At 48.1% G+C, this 19751-nt stretch overlaps 1 protein-coding gene across 2 annotated transcripts in view; it reads left to right on the plus strand.

Moving 5' to 3' along the window:
- The first annotated feature begins 1700 nt into the window (after positions 1 to 1700).
- ZC3H18 (zinc finger CCCH-type containing 18) overlaps positions 1701 to 19751 on the plus strand; it is a 39416-nt gene continuing 21365 nt past the window's right edge. For both annotated transcript variants that reach the window (XM_088136214.1, XM_088136215.1), the window contains exons 1-9: positions 1701 to 1844; positions 5097 to 5713; positions 9316 to 9400; positions 10103 to 10257; positions 10997 to 11089; positions 13084 to 13241; positions 14735 to 14767; positions 16170 to 16296; positions 16687 to 16967. In XM_088136214.1, the coding sequence (XP_087992340.1) occupies positions 5111 to 5713; positions 9316 to 9400; positions 10103 to 10257; positions 10997 to 11089; positions 13084 to 13241; positions 14735 to 14767; positions 16170 to 16296; positions 16687 to 16967 (1535 nt within the window). In that variant the 5' untranslated portion in view covers positions 1701 to 1844; positions 5097 to 5110. The remainder of the gene's footprint in view (positions 1845 to 5096; positions 5714 to 9315; positions 9401 to 10102; positions 10258 to 10996; positions 11090 to 13083; positions 13242 to 14734; positions 14768 to 16169; positions 16297 to 16686; positions 16968 to 19751) is intronic.

The raw sequence follows: 19751 nt of genomic DNA on the forward strand, positions 1-19751 counted from the left end.
ATTCCGACGACAGGCACATCCTTGCGCTGAGATGGGTAAAGAGTTGCATGGGATCAGCAGCGGAAGAGAAGGGGAAACGGTGGGATGGGCGCACTTCGCTAGGCTCTGGCGGGTGGCGGACAGCAGGTCACACAAGCAGCCTCTTTTTTAGAGTAATTAGCTTAAGACCGAAACCTTTATTATGTAACAACGTCAGATGAAAAAGCCCAGTCATGTTAATGCATGCAATATTGAGATCCTAAATTGTAACTGATACTGATGGAATGTTCTTCCTCTTCTCTGTTTTCAATACTCTTGTTATCTAAATAGGAGAATGTCAATCATCTTTAATTATATTATATAAACATTACTGTGCTGGAGCTTTTAGAAAGCCTCTTTTGGATGGTGCAATATAGAGAACATGAAGCACAAGGCAGGCCGTGCAAAAGACCCACACCTGCACTCCGAAGTGCACAAGACTAGCGTTCGTCCGGGTACAAACGGGAACGCGGCCTCGCTTTCCAAAACGGAGGCGGGGGGGGCTCTTTTTCCGCTAGCCGCGTGTTTCCTGGAGGTGGGAAGACGGAAATAGGACTTTAGGAAAGTCGCCCGGCCCTCCTTCTGCGGCCTCGTTTTATCCGCCCCTGCCCGGACCGGGCACCGCTCCGGCCGTGCCTCCGAGGCTTACTGAGGTGCGCGATTTTATCCCACGGCGCCGTCGGGAGCTCGGACGCTGCGACGGGTGTCCCCTTAACTAAGCGGCACGTCCAGGGGCGCGGGGCGTGGCCGCCCTTCTTCCGGGAGTTTCCCCGGCGCCCCGGGCGACAGGCCAGGAACGGCCGGCCGGGCGCGGGCGCGCCTCCCCCGCCGGCCTCCTCTCCCCCTCGCGGGGCTCTCCGCGCGATCGCTTCCGCCGCCCGCTGCCCGGCCGGGCCCCGTCCTCCGCGGGCAGAGCAGCGCCGGGAGCGCCAGCCGCGCTGCCGGAAGCACGCGCCCGTCCAGGGCCTCTTGAGGGCGGCGGAGGGACTCTCCGGCCAGCCCGGCTTCCTTCCGCCCGCGCCCCGCCGAAGGACGGCGGAGGACGGGGGACCACGCGGTGAAGCCCGCACGGCGCAGGAGGGCAGAGCGAGGGGAGGGGAGGGGAGGGGAGGCGCCGGCGCGGCCGGCCCGGCTGCGGAGGATGGGCGTCGTCGCCCGCCGGCCGGAGGGGGCTGCCGAGGGCGGCGGGGCGGGGCACCGAGGCCCCCACTCCCGGCCGCCCCACGCCGCGGGAAGGCCAAGCGCGCTCTGCACATGCTCGGCCGACTTGGTCGCCCCCCTCCGGCGCGCGCCGCCACACCCGTCGCACTACAAAGCCCGTCCCTCCACACCCGTCGCACTACAAAGCCCGTCCCTCCACACCCGTCGCACTACAAAGCCCGTCCCTCCCACACCCGTCGCACTACAAAGCCCATCCCTCCCACACCCGTCGCACTACAAAGCCCATCCCTCCCAACCGGCAAGGGGCGGACTCGCCTGGCCCCTCCGGCAGCCGGGAAGCGAGCCCGGAGTGCGCAGGCGCACGATCTCTCCCCGCTTCCGCCTCCCGATTGGCTAACCAAGCTCCTAACTGTCACTTTCCCCGGGGTAGCCCCGCCCTGCTCTGCCCCGCCTACTTCCTCCCACTCCTCGTTGGCCTCGCGCTGGCCGGGCGGCGCAGGCGTACTGAGTAGGTGGGCCGCCGTCGCCGCTGGCGGCGTCGCGCGTCCATGACGTCACGCCATGGCCGCCCTGCTCTGCCGCCAGTAGAGGCCTTGTCTCGCGCCCCGCCGCTTCCCGGAGCCGCTTTCCCCGCTCCCTCCCCCGACCCCTTCCCGTTCGGCCAGGTGAGGAGCGGCGGGCCCCGCTGACGGGCCGCGGGGCCGGGGGCTGCCGGGGCCGGCGTCGAGCCCTCGGGGAAGGCGCCGGGGGCGTCGCTCGCTGTCGCTTCGCTGGTGCTCCGGGGAGGCCCGGCCTGGTGCCTCGGCCCTGGGCGAGCGAATGGGCTGCGACCTCCGCGCCCCGGCGCCGTCAGGGCGTCCTTCCGGGGCGCGGAGGTGATGACCTCGGGGGCACTCGCGGGCAAGGGGACTGCCGCCTCCGCAGGCGCCGGACCACAGCTCCCATCCTTCGCAGCCCGCGAGGCCGGGCGGGCCTGGGGCTGGATCTGACCCCTCCGGAGGGGAGGGCGGGGAGGGCTGGGTGCCGCCCAGGGCCAACCTTTGCCCCAGCGGAGGCTGCGGTCTTGGCCTGCGCGCTCCCATCACCCTTAGCCAGCGGGGAGCATCCTCGCTAGCCGAGGGGGGAGATTCGTACTGTGACCCATCTGGAAGGGGGGTTGGTGCTGCTGGTGCTGCTGCTGAACGGGAACGCGTGGCCTCTTCCCGTGGGCTCTGGATTACATTCCCATCGCCCGCTGCTAGCAGGGTGGGTGGTTGTGTCGACAGGGGGTGACGGGGGCGCCCTCTTAACACGGCTGCAGCAGGAGGGCCTCTGTCTCCCTGTTGATACCAGCCTTTAATTTTGGATGGGCTCATTTATAGGCAGACGGCCTCATCTGCACTCAGAATGGGACAATTTCTGTTAAATGAAAAACTCGTCAAAACTATTGGTAATGAATGTTTTTGACTTTTACTTTGGCCTTTAGGTGCTACAAAAGAGCTCATCTTTGAGAATCTCATCCATACTGTTTTATCTTCGTAGGCCAACATTTAAATATGGGATGATTAGGTGCACTCTTTCAACTTTTACTACCTTATTTGTTGTTTGAATGAACTATGCACATCCAGGGTCCGGAAATTCAAGTCTGTCTCAAAAATTAAATCCTGTTTTTTTCTCCATCCTAAGACCATGTCTATATGTGTATGTTATGCTGTGTCTGTGTTCCAGGGTTAAAGGCTTTAAAGTTTCAACTTAAAACAGTACAAGTTTAGATAAGAAAACTTCTAAAAGCTATGATAGAACAATATTGTTCTTAGGCGAACTTGAAGTTGCAAAATCATATGCAAATCATTATGTCCTCCAGAATTTTTCATGAGTACAAAGTATTTCAAATACTGTTTGGCAGTTTTTCCCTCATCATACTTTGTGAATGGAACTTACTTGCTTTTGATGCCCCCCCAAAAAAGAAGGCTACTTTGGAGGCTAATATGCAAGCCACAGCTGGATCTACTGGCTCTGGAGATTTCACCAGTGACAGTTGATGCTTAGAAAATGCCAAGCAGCACAGAGGGAAGTTTTGACTTTCTCAAGGAAGTGTACAGGGTGAAATACAATTAAATGAAATAGAAGGGTTTCTTCTATGTTTCACTGAATTTAAGACAACAGTGAGACTGAGCAATTTCAGAGTTAAAAATAACATTTTTCAAAAATCTCTTGTAAGGTAGCACATCACTAGACAAACAAGTTTCATGTTCACTGTCTAAATAGAGAAGAAGGGATAAAGAGAGAAGTAAATTGAAAATGGAAGTGTACATATCCAAATACGCTAATTCAGATTCCAATCCTGTAGAGCGGTAGAGAATTCATATTCCAGAATATGGAATGTAATTGTTCCCAGCACATGACAGGAATTTGCTTTCAGCTGGATTGTTGGTGTTCACTGTGTGTCGTCGCCTGTGGGTTCCATTCCCTGTAGCATGCATGATAGAGTGCTTAGCCAGGTTGGGAAGGCGAAGCCACTTCTACCTATCTCCCTCCCAAGGGCTCTCAAAAATTGTATTCCTATTTGCCATTGACTTTATGGCTCTGCTTTCTTTCTTTAATGCTAAGTATGTTCGTGAAAAGTTAAGAGAAATGGTTTGGAAGGGCAGAAAAAAGCTAGGTATGCTGGAATTTCAAGTTCAAAGACATGCAGATATTTAATGGGCCAGCTTCAGTTGGGCTCTATAATTTCTCTCTATTCCTAACTATTTCTGCCCAATGTTTGAGATGAAATCAATACATTATGAGCTTTAGAAAGAGAGAGAAAGGTGGAAGTATAGAGAATATGGTGAGATTTGGTTGCAGGATGCCCATGTTTCAAGTTCTGTGTAGCCTAAAATAATGTGCTTGTTCTCAATTAGGCTGCTTTTGGATGTGTTTTGCCAGGAAAAAAAATGTGGTAATGATAGAACTGGAAGCGCAGTTTCCTCCCTCCCCCCCCCTTTATTTTCTGTTCTCACCCCAGCTAGCTCTCACTAGATGTATTTGCTTACCTGAAGACTCCAAGCTGGAAAGTCCCATCACCTACATTCAGTTTATGGTTCTGTATGTCTCTAAATGTGTGCATTTTTCTCCTGACTGTGTAGCTGGGCTTGTGACTGCTACTTTATGAATCTGTTCAATCTTTTTGCTTGAACTTACTGAGTTTAGCAAAACTTTAGACAGAAGCACCATGAGTTGAGATAATAGAGTTCTTGGAAAAGTTTTTCTCTATAGGTGTTGACATTTGTCCAGAGTTCACAGAACAGAAGTGCAATTTGTGTATATCATGTGCTATGATTTCACACATTCTGTATTTTGAATAAACTGTGAATTAAGTAAATGTCTGCATATTCAGTTGCTTTTCTGTATGGACTGGGGGCATAAAATGACTTTCTCATGTTCAAGTGGACAGGGCAGAGGTAAATAAAGGAGAAGTATGGGAAAAGAGGGAAAGGAACAGATTGATTTGGGGGTGTTCTAAGTTAACATTTTATGCCTAATGTTCCCCAGGACCAGCAAATGGCTTATATCATGTTTTTCTCTGCGATAAACGTCTACTGCAGAGACTATCAGTGAAGTCAAGAGCACAACAAATTGTAGTTTGAAGGCTGCAGACGTCATACTTGCAGACAGATATGCCCAGTCTCTCTGACATGTTACATTTAGGCTGGATTCAAACGTTATGCTGAGCCATAGTTCATTGAATAAGCTACAGAGTTAATACATAGTGCTAAGCCAGAACCAAAGAAACCCACATTAGAGCTGCACTGCTGTATGAAGCCAGTCTTAGAGTATCTGCACTTGCAAGCTAAAAATGTTGGCAAGGCAGCTTAACAATCTGTAGTTAAGCAGCTATGAATTGACTTTTGTCCTGTTTTTTTTTTTTTTTTATCTGAGTCTTTTCTCTGTTACAGACTAGTGGGTCCTGATGGATGTTTCCGAAACACTTGAGCAAAACCCCCGCTCTCCCAGCGAGAAAGACGAAGAGGAGGATGACCACCAGCCCTCTGATGATGAAATCCTGAAAGAGAGTGGTTCGGAGCAGGATGGGGAGGAAGGACGGGGCACCTGTTTGGGGGAAGGTGCAGAAGGTATAACCAGAACATTGAGCCATGGGGAGGAGGAAGGCATTCCCTCAGAGGAAGAGGAGCGCTTAAGTGAAACCAAGTCTCAGGACTCTGATCGTAATGATCAAAGCCAACCGCTTAAGTCCTCCCTGCATGTTGAGGAAGAGGAAGATGGGGCAAACGACCTGGGTGATGAAGCCTCCTCAGTCATTCGGGAACTGGATGAGCATGAACTGGACTATGACGAGGAGGTTCCTGAGGAGCCTAGCACTGTTCCTGCAGATGATGAGGCTGACAAGGCTGTGGGAGAGGAGGAGGAAGAGGAGGAGGAAGAAAAGGGAGAAGAACCTCCAGGGGATGAGAAAAAGCCTGCCCCCAAAAGCAACAATGAGAAGGATGGGCAGGAGCCTCCCAAGGAGAAGAAGAAGGAAGAAGATGGAGAAATTGATGATGGCGAGATTGATGTAAGTTCAGCTCCTTTCTGCAATCTCAGGCTCCTCCCCCCCTCCCCCCCACAGTGTCCCTGGAAGAAAGCAGGCCCCTACAGTGCTTTGGAATACAGAAAGGCCAAGAAAGAGCTGTTTTCTCAAGAGGAATCTAGATGTGGATTAAACCAGCTTATTCCAAAAGCACAACACAAAGGGAGGGGTGCTGCAACTGAGCTCAGAGCTGATGAGCTGTTTTGTAGAATCTGCCAAGCAGTTTTCTCACCTGTCTTATGTCTCACTCCGTTCCCATGTCATTTTCGCAGAATTTGCCAAACTTAAGTGGCAGTTGGAAAATGAAGTCCTGTGAAGTGGGCTGTTGTGCAAGTCCCTCTAAATCAGTGTTTCTCAGCTTTGTCAACTTTAAGATGGGAGAACCTCAACTCCCAGAATTCAGCATGTTGAAATTGAATTGAAATTGATGCATTTTAAAGTTGCCAAGGTTGAGAAACGGTGCTCTGAATGTGTGTGTGTACACACACATAAATAGCATTTCACCTTCTGTTTCTTATGCCAGTTCTATGCAAATAAGTTAAGGTAGGCTCCCCACATTGTAGAAGAGAAGATTGAGGCTGAGGGAAAGTAACCGAGGGTGAGAGTTGGACTGAGGGCTTCTGGATTGGTGGTTCAGTCTCTTAGCTGCTGTATTTTTTTCCCCCTCTGCACTCTTTGTCAGTAGCTTTTCTCTGTTCCTTGACACCTTGTTTCCATCAATTCTTCTCCTCTGTGGATTCACATGTTAAGTTGAGCCAAAGGTGTGCAGATTACATTGTTACGTGTGAACGGGGCCACTGGCTCCCTGATGAAAGCTTTATGGATGCCCCGTCCAAGCTATTTATCAGTGAAAGTAGGACACTTTATTCTATTTCATAATTATGTTTAGGAAATGTTAAGGAACCAGCTGCAGCTGAAAGAGATAGAGCAAGTGCTTTGTAGAAAGAAGACTCAAGTGCCCTTTTAAAAGAAAGACCTCTCTTAGCCTGAAATCTTAGAGAGTTGCTTTCTATAGAAGGAGATGCTTGTATACCAGATGGATCAGTGACATAATTCAGGATAGTAAAACTTCCCCTGCTAACACTCAGTGGTTGGCTTTTAAAGTATCTAGGTTTACATCTGGGTCTTCCCTGATTGAGTCTTTAACCTGCAGGAGATATTGCTGAAGTTGCTTGTATCTGATAGTTGTGCAAGGAAGATTGGTTATGTGTACATCAGAAAATTCACCAAGCTTCTATCAGTTGCCATAAACTCTTTATGTCTGTATTATGAATTGCCTCAGAGCTACCTGGTCATAGAGAGGGAATGACCCAACTAGTGTAGCTCTTCCAAAGAATTTTTTAAGCCAGTGCTTGACCTTTTCAGTCAGGTATGCTCTGATAAATACAGTATCAGGCTGTCCCCTAAGCAGCTCCCAGATGAATTTCTGAGAGTGCCAGGCATCTCTGCTGCCTCTTTCCCAGTTATTTTTCTCTCCTTCTTGCTAGAGTTGCATGTTTGCAGAAAGTTCACACAGTCCTATAGAAAATGTTGGTTGTGTTCTCTGCTTGTTTCAGGTACAGTACTGAAGTCTTAGGGCGTGTACTAAATAAATCCCTGGGGTGCTTTTGAACTGACGTTGGGAAACAGGGCCGGTTTTGCAGATTAAAGAAAAGTGACCTTACTAATAAATAGAAATGAATAAGAATTGTCAGCCAGGTCACTCTAATCTAGCCATTTTCTGACTTCAGCAAAGGCATGAATGTTTTAACTGCTCAGAAGAAACAGCAGTGTAATAATGGCAGACTTGCATTGCTTCTGTGCAAAAAGACATTGATCACTTTGGGTTGTAGGAAAGCTGTTGCGTAGGCCTAGAGTGTTGGCCTTATTTCTCAGAAAAGCCTTTTAGTTGCTATAAACCTTATAAGTTTAGGAACAAGCAGACCAAAAGGTGGGAAGTGGGATTAATTCTCCCAACCTGGGCACCCTCCCAATGCATAGGTTTCAATTGCCAAACATTCCACAGTATGACCATTGCCAAGAATTGGGAAGCTGTGCTGATTCTTCAGCATTTAGCAAAGTTTACATTCAAAGTCCTAAGAGCAGTTGCTGAATCTGAGCCTCGAAGCCATGCTGTTTTTTTGCGAACGCAAGAAACCAGTTTCCTATCACTTTGTTGGCCGAGCTCAGCCCCTGATGACAGTGGAACTGCTCTGTCATTTCATAGACATCCAGCTTGGCAAGGGACCTTGTTCTGGAATGGAAAGGAGTTGGTCCTAAAAGCCCTGTAGACAGCAGGTAACATCTGAGGCTGCAAAGCAGCAATTGTGTTCCTCCCAGGAGAGGAGACAGAGACCTGTTGTGATGAATACTTGAAGTAGTAAGTGACAAGGAAGCCAACTGCAGCTGAGATGAAACAGCAGGAAAGCTCGGAACCGCAGGTTTTCCTGCCGGCCGATGGTTAACTCCTAAGCTAGATGCTAAAAAGACTCCTTAGGCCTTAGTGGGAACCATCCTTTGGGGTGTATGCCCAATGTCAGCATTACTGTTCAGAAGTCAAAAAGGTTTCCTCTCGCAATGTGATCCCCTCTGAAGTTGCTTAAGGAAAGCATGGCTTTCATTGACATCTATGGTTGTTGCAGGACAGAGGAAGGAAAGATACTGAGCTAAATCCTTGGATCGGCAAAGGCACAGATTCTGAAGAAATGATACCACCATCTTATTATCTGAGGCCTCCAATATTAATTTGGAAGGATGTTGTGAAGAACTTTCAGTTTTCTTTCTCAGCATGTTTTGCTGGAGGGTAGTTTTCCATTGTTGTGTAAGGAAAGCAAGAGAGCAGGTATAATTCTGAGATTCAGTGACACTTCCCAAAAGGTAGGTAGAAAGGAAAGAGGAAAACCAGGCAGTTATTCATGAAGTGACTTTGCATCCTCTCCTTGAAATCATTTGCAACCTGGTTGCATTTGAACTTAATAGAATGTGGCCTCTTCTGCATACCTGGCATACTCTGGATCCATCAGTAGTGGAAATCCAGAATATAGAGCTTTTGTTCTGCACCAACGAGAGACATTGAGGATGCGGGTGGGGAGGGGGAAGCAGTTGGCATTCAGTTCCATGTTTGCTTATCCTACCTCAGGTTGCAGAACCAGGCAAGATCTGCTTTACCTTTTTGAAGATTAATTAAAAAGTCGTCTCCTGAGTCTTTCAGAGGGTAGATGGCGCTCATGTTATTGCAGTTAATCCTTCAACAATGAGAGCAAGAAAGGCATATTCCTCAGTGGCAGGGGACAGACAGGAAGAAAGAATTGGCATTGAAACCAGAATGCCATCTGCACTTTCTGCTTGACCAATCCCAGAGGCATCTCCTGAGCCTAGAGGGTTAGAAGGGAATGCTAGCAAGGAGCGACAGAAGAAGTAGTTAGGGAGATCTGGTGTGAGTGTGAGCTACCATTCATATGTTGAGGAGCACGTGGACTATGGGAATTGGTCTTCCTTCCCTTGTGTCTCATCTTCTTGCCTCTTGGCTTGCTCCAGTTCTCACGGCTGAAGGCTTTCTGTCATTGCAGCTTCTGCCTTTGAAGTTCCTGTCTCTGTGTGTCTTTCAGGATGATGATCTGGAGGAGGGAGAGGTGAAAGATCCCAGTGACAGAAAAGTGAGGCCACGACTGACCTGCCGTTTTTTTGTGAAAGGTACAGATTAAAGCCAATCGCATCCCTTCCTCCTGAGCAACTCTGTGGACAGCCACCCTCCAGAGTCTTGTGGCATCATTTCTGTTCCATTATTTAGATGGTTTCTGTCTGTCAGCAGTCACCTTACACCAAAACGTCTCTCAGTGTTCAGATGTTTTAGAGAAGCCCAAAAGTGGAGGGTAAAGGCAATTGCCCCCATCCAGTATTTGATCCAGGGTTCTCTGATACTTGGAGGAACACTGTCTCAGCATATGGAAACTTAGTTTAGCTATCAGCATTATACAGCTGTTTTGATCAACATGAATTTAACCCAGTTGCCTCCCCTCAGCAGCCATTGCTGAAGTTCGGGTGGCAGCCATTTTTTTTTTTTTTTAATCTCTGGTGTGGGTTCTCATGCTGATTTTGTGCTGTGGTTTCAATTTTTGAATATGTTTTATTATATGTAGTCTTTTTCCTGTTGTTTTACTCATTGTGGAAGCAATGCCAGGAAAACATTTGAAGTGTGGGATATAATTTCTTCAAAGAAGTCAAACGGTGTTCTAGAAGAATCTCCTTCACATAACTCAGTGGTTGAGGAATAGGACAAGGCAAGCTTGTGTGGACAGACTTTCTCAGTCTGGTGTCCTCTGTTCTATAGTTTAAGTGAACCTGGTTTTATCTGGAGCTTTTTTTTCTTTTACACTTCTGCTCATTTCTCCATAGGACACTGTACTTGGGGCATGAACTGCCGATTTATTCATCCTGGTGTGAATGACAAAGGAAACTACTCTCTGATTACCAAGCCAGATCCTTTCTCTCCTAATGGTGCCCCACCTATTGGTCCTGGACCTCACCCTCTGATGCCAGCCAACCCTTGGGTACAGTATAATATCAGTGTTTATATCCATGACTTGTTTGGGGATGCTGAGTGGGTGACCCAGTCCTGTGGCATGAGAACCTGGGGAAAACAGGAACCACTGGATGGATGTTAAATGTACCTTTCCTTGTCTTGAATGGCTGTCACATGAGCACAGGACCTAGAGGAGGAGGAGATGGCAGAGCCATATAATAAGCTGTGGCATGCATCTGTGACATGTGGGTTCTTGTTTTAGAACATCGTAGCTCTAATATTAGAAGAGCAGTGATACCCAAAGCCTTGTACAAACAGCCCTGATTGGAGCAGACAGAAGCCATTCTCAATCCTGGTACTTCAGTGTTTGAATAGTTTCTCTCCTGGGCTAAGAATGAGTATAAAAATAGTCACATTAGAAGACATGGGACATGAAAAACTTGTCCACATCCATAAGCTAATGGCAGCTAACTCCATGCCCCTTGGCACCTATTTGCGTTTGATGCTTTACCATAGCAAGGTGGTATCTTCACTTTGAGAGGCTTTGAGATTCAGCACTCCTTGATAGGAAATTTGATTGCCTGGTAGAGATGTGTAAATACAAATTTTGCTCCTATTAGCCTTTGTTGCTAAATGTCCAATGTTACCAGAGTAGAGCGGATGGGCTAATCACCAAGTAGCTGACACCTACTTTTCTGGAGTGAAAGTGGGCTTTGTGAAAATGAGCATAATTTCATTTGAAATCTCTCTCTTCTCTTTCCTAACAGGGAGGGCCTGGTGTTGATGAAATCTTCCCACCCCCACCTCCTGACCCTCCCACAGAAAGTGCCTGGGAACGGGGCCTCCGTCATGCTAAGGAGGTAAACTGACTCTTCTTGCTCCCAGTGTAGAACAGGGAAAAGGGCCAAGAAGTTGTTCTACAGGTAGTCCTAGCTTACTGACCTCTCATTCAGTAATTCTTTGAAGTTGAGATGGCACTGAATGAGTGGCACTTCGGTCCTCAAAGTTCCGGCCGTCGCAGCACCTCCACAGTCACATGATCGCTATTCAGACACTTGGCAACCAGCTCACATTTACGACGATTGCAGCATCCCACGGTCACATGATCACCATTTGCGATCTTTCCTGCCAGCTTGCCACAAGCAAAGCTGGCAGGGAAGGTCACAAGCCGCACCATCCCCCTCTCTGGCCTTCCTGTACTTGTGCGCGATGTGTACCAGAGCCCTCCCCAACTCCCAAGCCCTCCCCCACCTCCCACAGCACCCCTGCGCTCCTTGCCTAGGACTCCCGCTGCTTCCCGCTTAACAACCTGCATGACTTGGGTCTACGACGGCAACCAGGACTGCCAGGATTATTGTCGCTAAGCGATGTAGTCACGTCACGTTTTATGACCACATTGCTTAGCAACAGCAATCCTGGTCCCAACTGCCATCATAACCCAAGGACTACCTGTACATAGTTCTTCAAACTGTCCTCCAAGGATACCCTTGCCTACTTGATGCTCTATGGAACTATTGAACTGCCTCCTTTCACATCCTTGGACTACATGGCCAGAAACGCTCTGGCTGAGGTTATGGATGTTGAAGCCCAGCATATCTGGAAAGCTTCAGGTGGGAAAGGTTGTTTGAAGCCTTGGATCAGAAAGTTCAGCAGCGGTAGGCACGCACCTCGACTTCTTCCCTCTTCCTTCCTTCTCTCACCTACCATACTGATCACGAAGCATGGCAATTTGCCATTTTCCCCATTCAGGTAAAATGGGGAAGCACCATACCTGGTGTCTTGTCTCTCTCCTCCTCGTATGCTGAGCCTGTGAGAAAACACACCCCACAGAAGAGGGTCTGTTTTGACTGACAGTTCTCCTCCAGCTTCTCTGCCGGAGAGCCTCCCCTCCTTGATTGTGAACACAGCTCAGTCCTTGGGTGCAAAGCAGGTGCTGCGCCATAATTGCGGTGGAGCCTTTTGTTCCGAGCCACATGCGGCTCTCCATCATTTAAATATCCTGGGAATGGATATTTAAATATTTACCTGCCTGACAAACGGTGTGTGTTCTGCAAGATCTGAGGATGCTGCTCTTCCAAAGATAAAATAGCAAAAAATGCGTTTGCTAATGCGACCTCTGCTCCAGTCATCGTGGGGTCCCCTGGCTGATACATGGTGCATGTGAAAGTCCATCATGAACTGGAGTGGTTGAGCTTGGATCAGTGAATCCACAGGGGTCAGTTGATGAACCTTTCAATATCCAAATAAAATTGACAGGAATGGAAAGTAGCTACATACTGGCCCATTCTGTGTTTGGGACGGGAAAAAAAGCAAGCACAAGGGCTTTCTGAATCTGGACGAGGGCACCCAGCTAGTTTCCTTTTGAAAATACACAATCTGCAGTTGCTTTTTGTCCCCCAAAATCTTGTTTGAGTTTAAAAGAATCTTTGGAAATAAATACTGTAGCGCCCTAAGCTCGGGAAGAAATAGTTGCAGGCCCAGAACATTTGGGCTTGGCGCTAGCGGCTGCTCTTCCACCAGAATAAAAGTGGGCTGTATAAATCACCTCTTTAAAATAGCATGTTTATTCCAAGGTGCATTGTACACACCTAACATAAAGTACCAGGATTCAGCCCTTGTGGTTTTAAAAAAGGGCCCTTGTCCTAGGTGCTCAGCGTCATGATCTGAAAATTCCCTGTGTTCTAAAACACAAAGCAGCCAGTGGCTTCCAGATGTGGTAGTCCGCGTGAGCCACTCAGAAATTCTGGAGCTGCTGCCCCAAGGCTTCCAGGGGTGTCAGGCCGGGGAGGGCTGCTGCTGTGTCCGTCTCATCGTCCCTTTGGGAGACTAATGCTCCTGCCCTCGCCCCCACCAGGTGCTGAAAAAGGCTACCATGAGGAAAGAACAAGAACCCGATTTTGAAGAAAAACGGTTTACGGTGACCATTGGGGAAGACGAGCGTGAATTCGACAAAGAGAATGAATTTTTACGGGACTGGAACTATCGCATCACTCGGGATGTGCGGGATTCAAGGTAAGGCCCTGCTGGGATCCTCCCCGTGTCCCGCTGCCCAAGACGGAGCGGACTGGCATGGGAGAAACGCTTCCTCTTTCTCGCGTCTTCCCCTCCAGTCCCGCTGCCATCCACCAGAGGGCAGTGTCGGCTTACCAGCTACCAGGCCCCCGCCACCATGGTCCCATCCTGTCTTTGGCTGCTGCTGTTTGTGTGAACACAGCCGGGTGCTTTTGTCTTCCACTTGGCAGTTCCCAACCGCAGCACTGCGCATGTGAAGCAGAGTAGCCGCATTTCGCCAACTGTTTGGTTTTCCGTCTTGCTGAACGTTGCCTCCAGGCCTGCCTGCTTCCCAGATGCAGGTTTTCCTCTGGCCGCCACTGGTAGTGCTTGGAGCGCTTTTCAGGACGATGGCTGCGTTTAAGATACACCCCTCCATTCAAGAAGTCCATCAGACAGGTGTCCCTGGCAGCTCTGAGTGGATTGGTGTGAACAGATCGCAGATCCTGCTTGACTCAGGGGCTCATCCTGGCCTTCCTGAGCCACTCCAGGTGGCTTCAGCCTCCTTCACAATGCCCTCGCTAAGGAGGCCCCGGGAGGATAAAGCTGAGGAAACTCTTTTAACGCTCAGTATGATGGAACAGTGGCCTCTTCTTCACATTCTCAGTTGCACTACATGTAAATGCAGAAGTTGGCATCAGGAGTGGCATTCTCCCTGCTCCTTCTTGTGGCCAGAAACAGTAAATGAATTCTGCAAAGGTACACCTTTTTTTTTTTTTAGATCTTTCATCGTTAATTCAAGACCCAGACAGGTTGACAAAACAGCTTTGTAAGGGTAGGGTCCTCAGTAATAGGCACATTTTTTTTCTTACTTCTGAACATTGCTATGAAGAGGCTTTTATTCTAAAACATGGCTTTAAATTTCTTGAAATATTATTGATGCTCTCCCCAAGTGATTCATATAGGAAACTTCCTAGGGTGAATGATGTTTCATTGCTATCTTTTTCTGAAGGAAACTTCTCTATTTCTAAAACTGGGGCACAGTATCAGCCAAACTGGGCAAATTCACAGTTGGAATTCACTTTTTTCAGGTGACTGTCTTTGTGTAGTATATATGTGTTCTCTCAAAATGGTAAAATTAATATATCAACACTTTTCAGGGCCTTCATTTTAGCCTTTGCTGGATTCTCAAATGTTAGATTATAAAATTCTAGGCAGATTTTATTGATTTTTTCCTACTCAAATATGATTTTGACTAAATTAAAGGATATTTACGAGATTAAAATCGTTTTTGGGGGGGTAGCTCTTGCTTGCTAAATGTGTCAAAAGTGCTAAGTACAATCTCAGCTGGTTTAGTCAATTGGAAATTTTTCCAGGTTTGTATCACTTCACTTCCCTAAGAGTTTATTTTTCAAACTATTTTAGTTTGCATTGAGACTAACTTGTGAACATGTGATTATGGCTGACTGATTCGTACTTTTGTTTTTTTTCACCGGTTTCTTCAAAAATACCAGTGAAACGGACATCAAAGAGAACATTAATTATGGGTAAGCTGTCTCTAAGTGCTTTTGCATTCATGGCCAGGCCATGTTACTTTCATTTCGATTCTTCAAAATTCTTAGGAATTCTTAGCTCAGCTGTGGCAGAGTACTTCATTTCCAGCTGGCCCTTTCTTACTGACACACCTCTCTGTTTGGGGGTTGCCCTGTGTTGGCAACATCTTGGCAACATTTACAGGAATAGCAAGACTTGTAAATAATTAAATACACCTAGAAGTTCAGGCAATGGAGTGCATTTTCTGAAGACGTCCCAGAAGGAAAGGGAGTGAGCAAACAGCCACCCTACGCTTGCTGGCTGTACCTAAATGCCTCCACTGGTCAAAGTCTCTTTGTTGTTGTTATCACACAGTGCAGTAACTAGAATAGCCAGCCATGATCAGCATCTTTAGTGGAAAAATTATTGCCATTCTATATCATTAATCTTGCGCAGCATGAAAAATGCTGATTTCAGGATTAATCCAGAAAGTCTTGTTTTCAGGTATTTGCTAGGGCAATACTTAATGTTTAAAAAAACTTATATCAGTATACTAATCAAGTAACTAATGACATGTTAAGAGTCCTTGTCTTAACTCTGCTTCATTTCTCCCAGAGAAGGGGAGTCAGTACTAATAGCATTGGTAAAATAATATAAGAATCTAACTGCACCCTTCTTAGCATAAGTCGAGCATGGTCTACTAACCTTTTAAAGCCCTCCCTTAACCATGGCCTCACCATCCTCAGCATCTTATATTTATAGCATCCATTGTTTTTCAAAAATAGGTCTCAAGACGCTGCAGCAGCAGCTGCTGAAAAGGCAACATGATTTGCCTGAACCTGGAATTTTTGGGGGATGGCTCTTTGTGCTTGTATGATTACAGGTAGTCCTTGCTTAGCAACCACAATAGGGACTGGAAAATTGGTTGTTAAGCAGGACAATCGTTAAGCGAGTCACCATGTGACCAGGCCTGATTTTACGACCATTTTTACGATGGTCATTAAGCAAATCACGGTCATTAAGCGAGTCACATGATTGTTAAGCGAATCCAGCTTCCCCAATGGGGTTTTTTGCTGGAATTCACTTAATGACCACATGATTCGCTTAACAACTATTGTAAAAAGATCGCAAATCACAATCACATGACCGTGGAGTTGATGCGAGAGTTTGCAACAGTCGTAAATGCGAGTACAGGTCATAAAGCACTTTTTCCAAGGCCATCATAATGTTGAACCATTATTAAACGAATGGTTGTTAAGTGAGGACTACCTGTATTGCAAAAGGGCATCACCTGTGAAACATATTTCTTGCTTTTAAGCAGCGATTGCTGAATGTGATCCTTCTGCCAATAATCGAGAAGAACAACATGTGATTGAATTTTATTTCACCGCTTCTGTTCTTTTAATTGCTCTGCAGGCTCGATCCATACTCAGATCCCTACTATGATTATGAAATAGAACGCTTCTGGCGGGGAGGACAGTATGAGAACTTCAGGGTACAGTACACCGATCCAGACCCATACCGCAATTACAGACTGAGTAAGGTAAATGCATGCACCAGGCTGGATTTCCTCTTTTGCTTGGGTCAGGTGCTTGTTCTGAAGTGGCTCCAGCCTGACAACCTGTAGAGCAGGTGAATGCCATAGTCTCTCCATCTATTAGCCAGCTGTTTTTGCCTGTGCGTCTCAAACTGCTCCAGGAATTTTGAGAAACAGTGAGTGTTGCTTCTGCACACGCACATGATTGGAACGGAGCAGGGAGAGGAAAAACTGCAATTTTAGTAGTTTAACAGCTGGCCCCGGGAGTAAATACCTAGTGGAATGAAGTTGTTAAGTGTTGCAGAGCTAACCAGAGTTTCAATGGTATGATATGATTAAAAGCTTTCTACAGGTCAAAAGTTTGTAACCCGGCTTATTCTTCCTTTCTTTCCCCAGGAAAGGGAACGAGAGAGGGAGCGGGAAAACCGGCAGCGCGAACGGGAGCGGGAGAGAGAGCGGGAGCGGGAGCGCGAGAGGCGGCAGAGAGAGAGGGAACGCGAAAGGGAACGGGAGCGGGACAAGGAGCGCCAGCGACGGAAAGAAGAGTGGGAGAGGGAGAGAGAGCGCATCAAGCGAGACGACAAGGATCGGCCACACCGGGACCGAGATCGGGACCGGGAGAAAGAGCGAGAGAAGGAGAAAGAGAAGCCAAAGCCTCGTTCACCCCAGCCACCCAGGTACGGGACGCGTTTGATGTTCTGGTGGGCTTGAGCCTTGGTCCCGGCTGTCTCTCAGCTCAGAAGAATGGCTCCTTACATCAGCTCTGGGGGTGGCTGAACACAGCCAGGGGCGTCTGCTTGCAGGGTGTGAATTTATCCCCAAAGGCTGGGGACGCGCAGGCCTCCACTTGGAGTTTTGCCTGTGGGGAAGGTTGCCTGACGCCGCAGCAAGTGACAGAAGGATTCTGAGGGTCCACCTGTGTCCTTGTTCTTCTTCCCAAATGACTGGTCCTCCCCACTCCTGCCCTTCCTCTCAAGCAGTTTGCATAATTTGTACAGAACGGAGGCTCTTCTTGGTATCGGTGGGGTTAGGGGTTGCTTTGTTTTTATGAGAAGGGTCACCTCAGCAGATCAGGGCAGAGGAAGGAAGCACCCCGGGAGCTGTCCCGGATACGGGCCTTATTTCTTTTCCGTGCAGCTTGCATTCCCTTGATGCCAGCTGCCTCTCCAGCTTTTAGCACTTTGCTCCTGGCAGAGCAGCGAGCGGGGCCTGCCAGGCCCCTCCCCCGCCATTCCTGCCATTCTTGGCCTCCTCGTAGCCTTGCCTTGCCTTGGGATCTGCTGAAGTGTGCCAGGAAAGTGCGCGGTGTCCCAACTGCTGCTTCACTCTCATTATGTAACTCACCCAGCTGGTGAATAATCAGGTGAAGTAATGTTGATGTAAGACTGAAATGTACACAGATTGCTAAAAGTCAGTTTTCCCAGGCCCCTGAGCTTTTCCCCCTTTGCGAGGAAGTGCGTTCTGCTCACCCTGAGGTTTATCCCACTGTTAGTTTTCCACCAAGACCCCAGATGGGCTTCCATGGTTCTGTTTTATTTCCCCCTCCCCCAGCGGGGGAGCCGACGTTGGGGAGGATTTGAGGAAAAAGACCTAGGATTGGTTTTCGCGGCTTCCCGAGGCTGCTCCATGTGGGAATGGCTCCCTGGCTGGCAGGAGTAATGGTGTATCCGGTTTATCCGTGTGGTTTTAGCACTTAGCTCTTCGTTAAGAGGAATGCACACCCGGAAAAGCCTGGGTGACTTTTCTCGGCATTTTCTTTGCCCAGTTAGAAGTCCCGGCTATTCCAGCTGTCAAACGAAAATGCTGGAGGGGAAGTGAAACAAGTGTTGTCGATGTTACCTGACTTTGTGGTCCTAAGGAATAAAAACAAAATGATGAATGAAAGAGGGACTGTCCGAACTTGCCAAACATCCCGTAATGGCAGCCTTCATCTTCCAGAAGTTGGGTCAAGTGTTCCATGCCTTTAGTTCGGGAGAATGACCCTTAAATCCTCTACCAATTTTCTTGGCAGTAAGTTCCATTGAATAGAGCTCAACTTGCTTTGGAGTAACGATTCACATTCTGAGTCATTCAGTAAACCTCCTGAGTTTGTGGGGGGGTTCCCCCCAAAACAAGAGGAAAATAACAAGGAAAGTGGCTGTTTATTTTTGTAACTTACAGAAAACGGCATCAGTTTTATATGCAAATCTACGTAATAGGTTGATGTTTGAACAACTGGGAAGTACGTTTTATTTTTGTCCTTTAGGAATGCTTGCTTTTATTATGCTGGATTTAATTATCTGCGGTCCTTTTACTCAGTATATGATGCTTTAAGTTATTACCCACGGTCAAGGTAATAAGTTTCTGTCTTTCCCATAAACTGATGTTTAATTACAGACACTTCTAATTATAGTTCTTAATTTAGCGTTCTAAGAAGAATACAATCTAGAGGTTTGTTTAATGTGTAACGTCTTTAGACACTCTTTATATTTAACTAGCTGGATTCTTCCTTGGAGTGGAAGTGACTTCACATTAATTGAGTTTATTTATAGACTTCTGTGCTTTCCCTAATCATTAAACCCTGGCTCAGCTCTTGGCAACTGTGTCCTCTTGCGTAGTTTTGGACTGATGCTGCCCAGGGAGTCAGGTGACTTGGTGGAGATTCCAGAGTCCCTGTTGAGTAAGTCTGCCTCTTCCACAGGACAGACTTCCCCCAGTCTGGAAACCTTCCAGAAAGGCCGGACAAGAGGACCCCAAGCAGCAAGGGCTAAAGCGTGGGCTTCCAAAAGACTTGTGTTGTTGTCCTCTATTTGTCGCTGCTGTAGCCTGAAAGAACGAAGCAGAGGAAGCCGTGCTTTGGTTGGGAGCCGGCTGCCCAGGGGCGGGCGGCGAATACAAAGGAGCGCCCTGAGAGCGTTTCCTGCCAGGAAGGAAAAGAGAGGGGGTGTCCTGAGGGAGGGGCCATAGGAATAGTTCAGTGATCGAGGACCTGCTCTGCAGATAGGAAGTCGCAGCCCGAATTTCTCCTGGAAAGGGCTCCTGGTGAAAAAGCTGGAAAAGGCGGCAGGTTCGACTCTTGTAGGGCTGTTCCTTGTCGAGGGAGAAGCCGCTCGATCCAGCGCAGTCTGGAGGCTCACGTTCTGCACAGCCTTGCCTTCAGGAGCTCCTCCCACCAGGCCATGCTCTTTGCACGCTGCCCGTTTATTGTTGATTTATTTGATTTCTTGCAGTTACATCCTCAGTTCCTCCAGGGGCTCGGGGGAGTGTGTTCTCCCTCTTCACACCCCCAAATGTGTAAATCAGGCTGTGCGTTCACGGTTGGTTCAGTCTCACCCCCCAGGAACCTCCTGTCTGAGTGGAGATTTGACTCTCCCCGCTTCTCCAGCATTCCAGCTCTCTCGTATTTGCCTCCTCTGAATCCATTGGCACAGGGGCGGGCGGTGGGGCTGGCATTTTCCATTGTGCTGAGCTGGCCAGACCTC

Source organism: Python bivittatus, unplaced genomic scaffold, assembly GCF_059951505.1.
Source record: "Python bivittatus isolate LINGU-HERP-01145 unplaced genomic scaffold, Pbiv_v1 ctg000190_np1212, whole genome shotgun sequence".
Classification (NCBI taxonomy): domain Eukaryota; kingdom Metazoa; phylum Chordata; class Lepidosauria; order Squamata; family Pythonidae; genus Python; species Python bivittatus.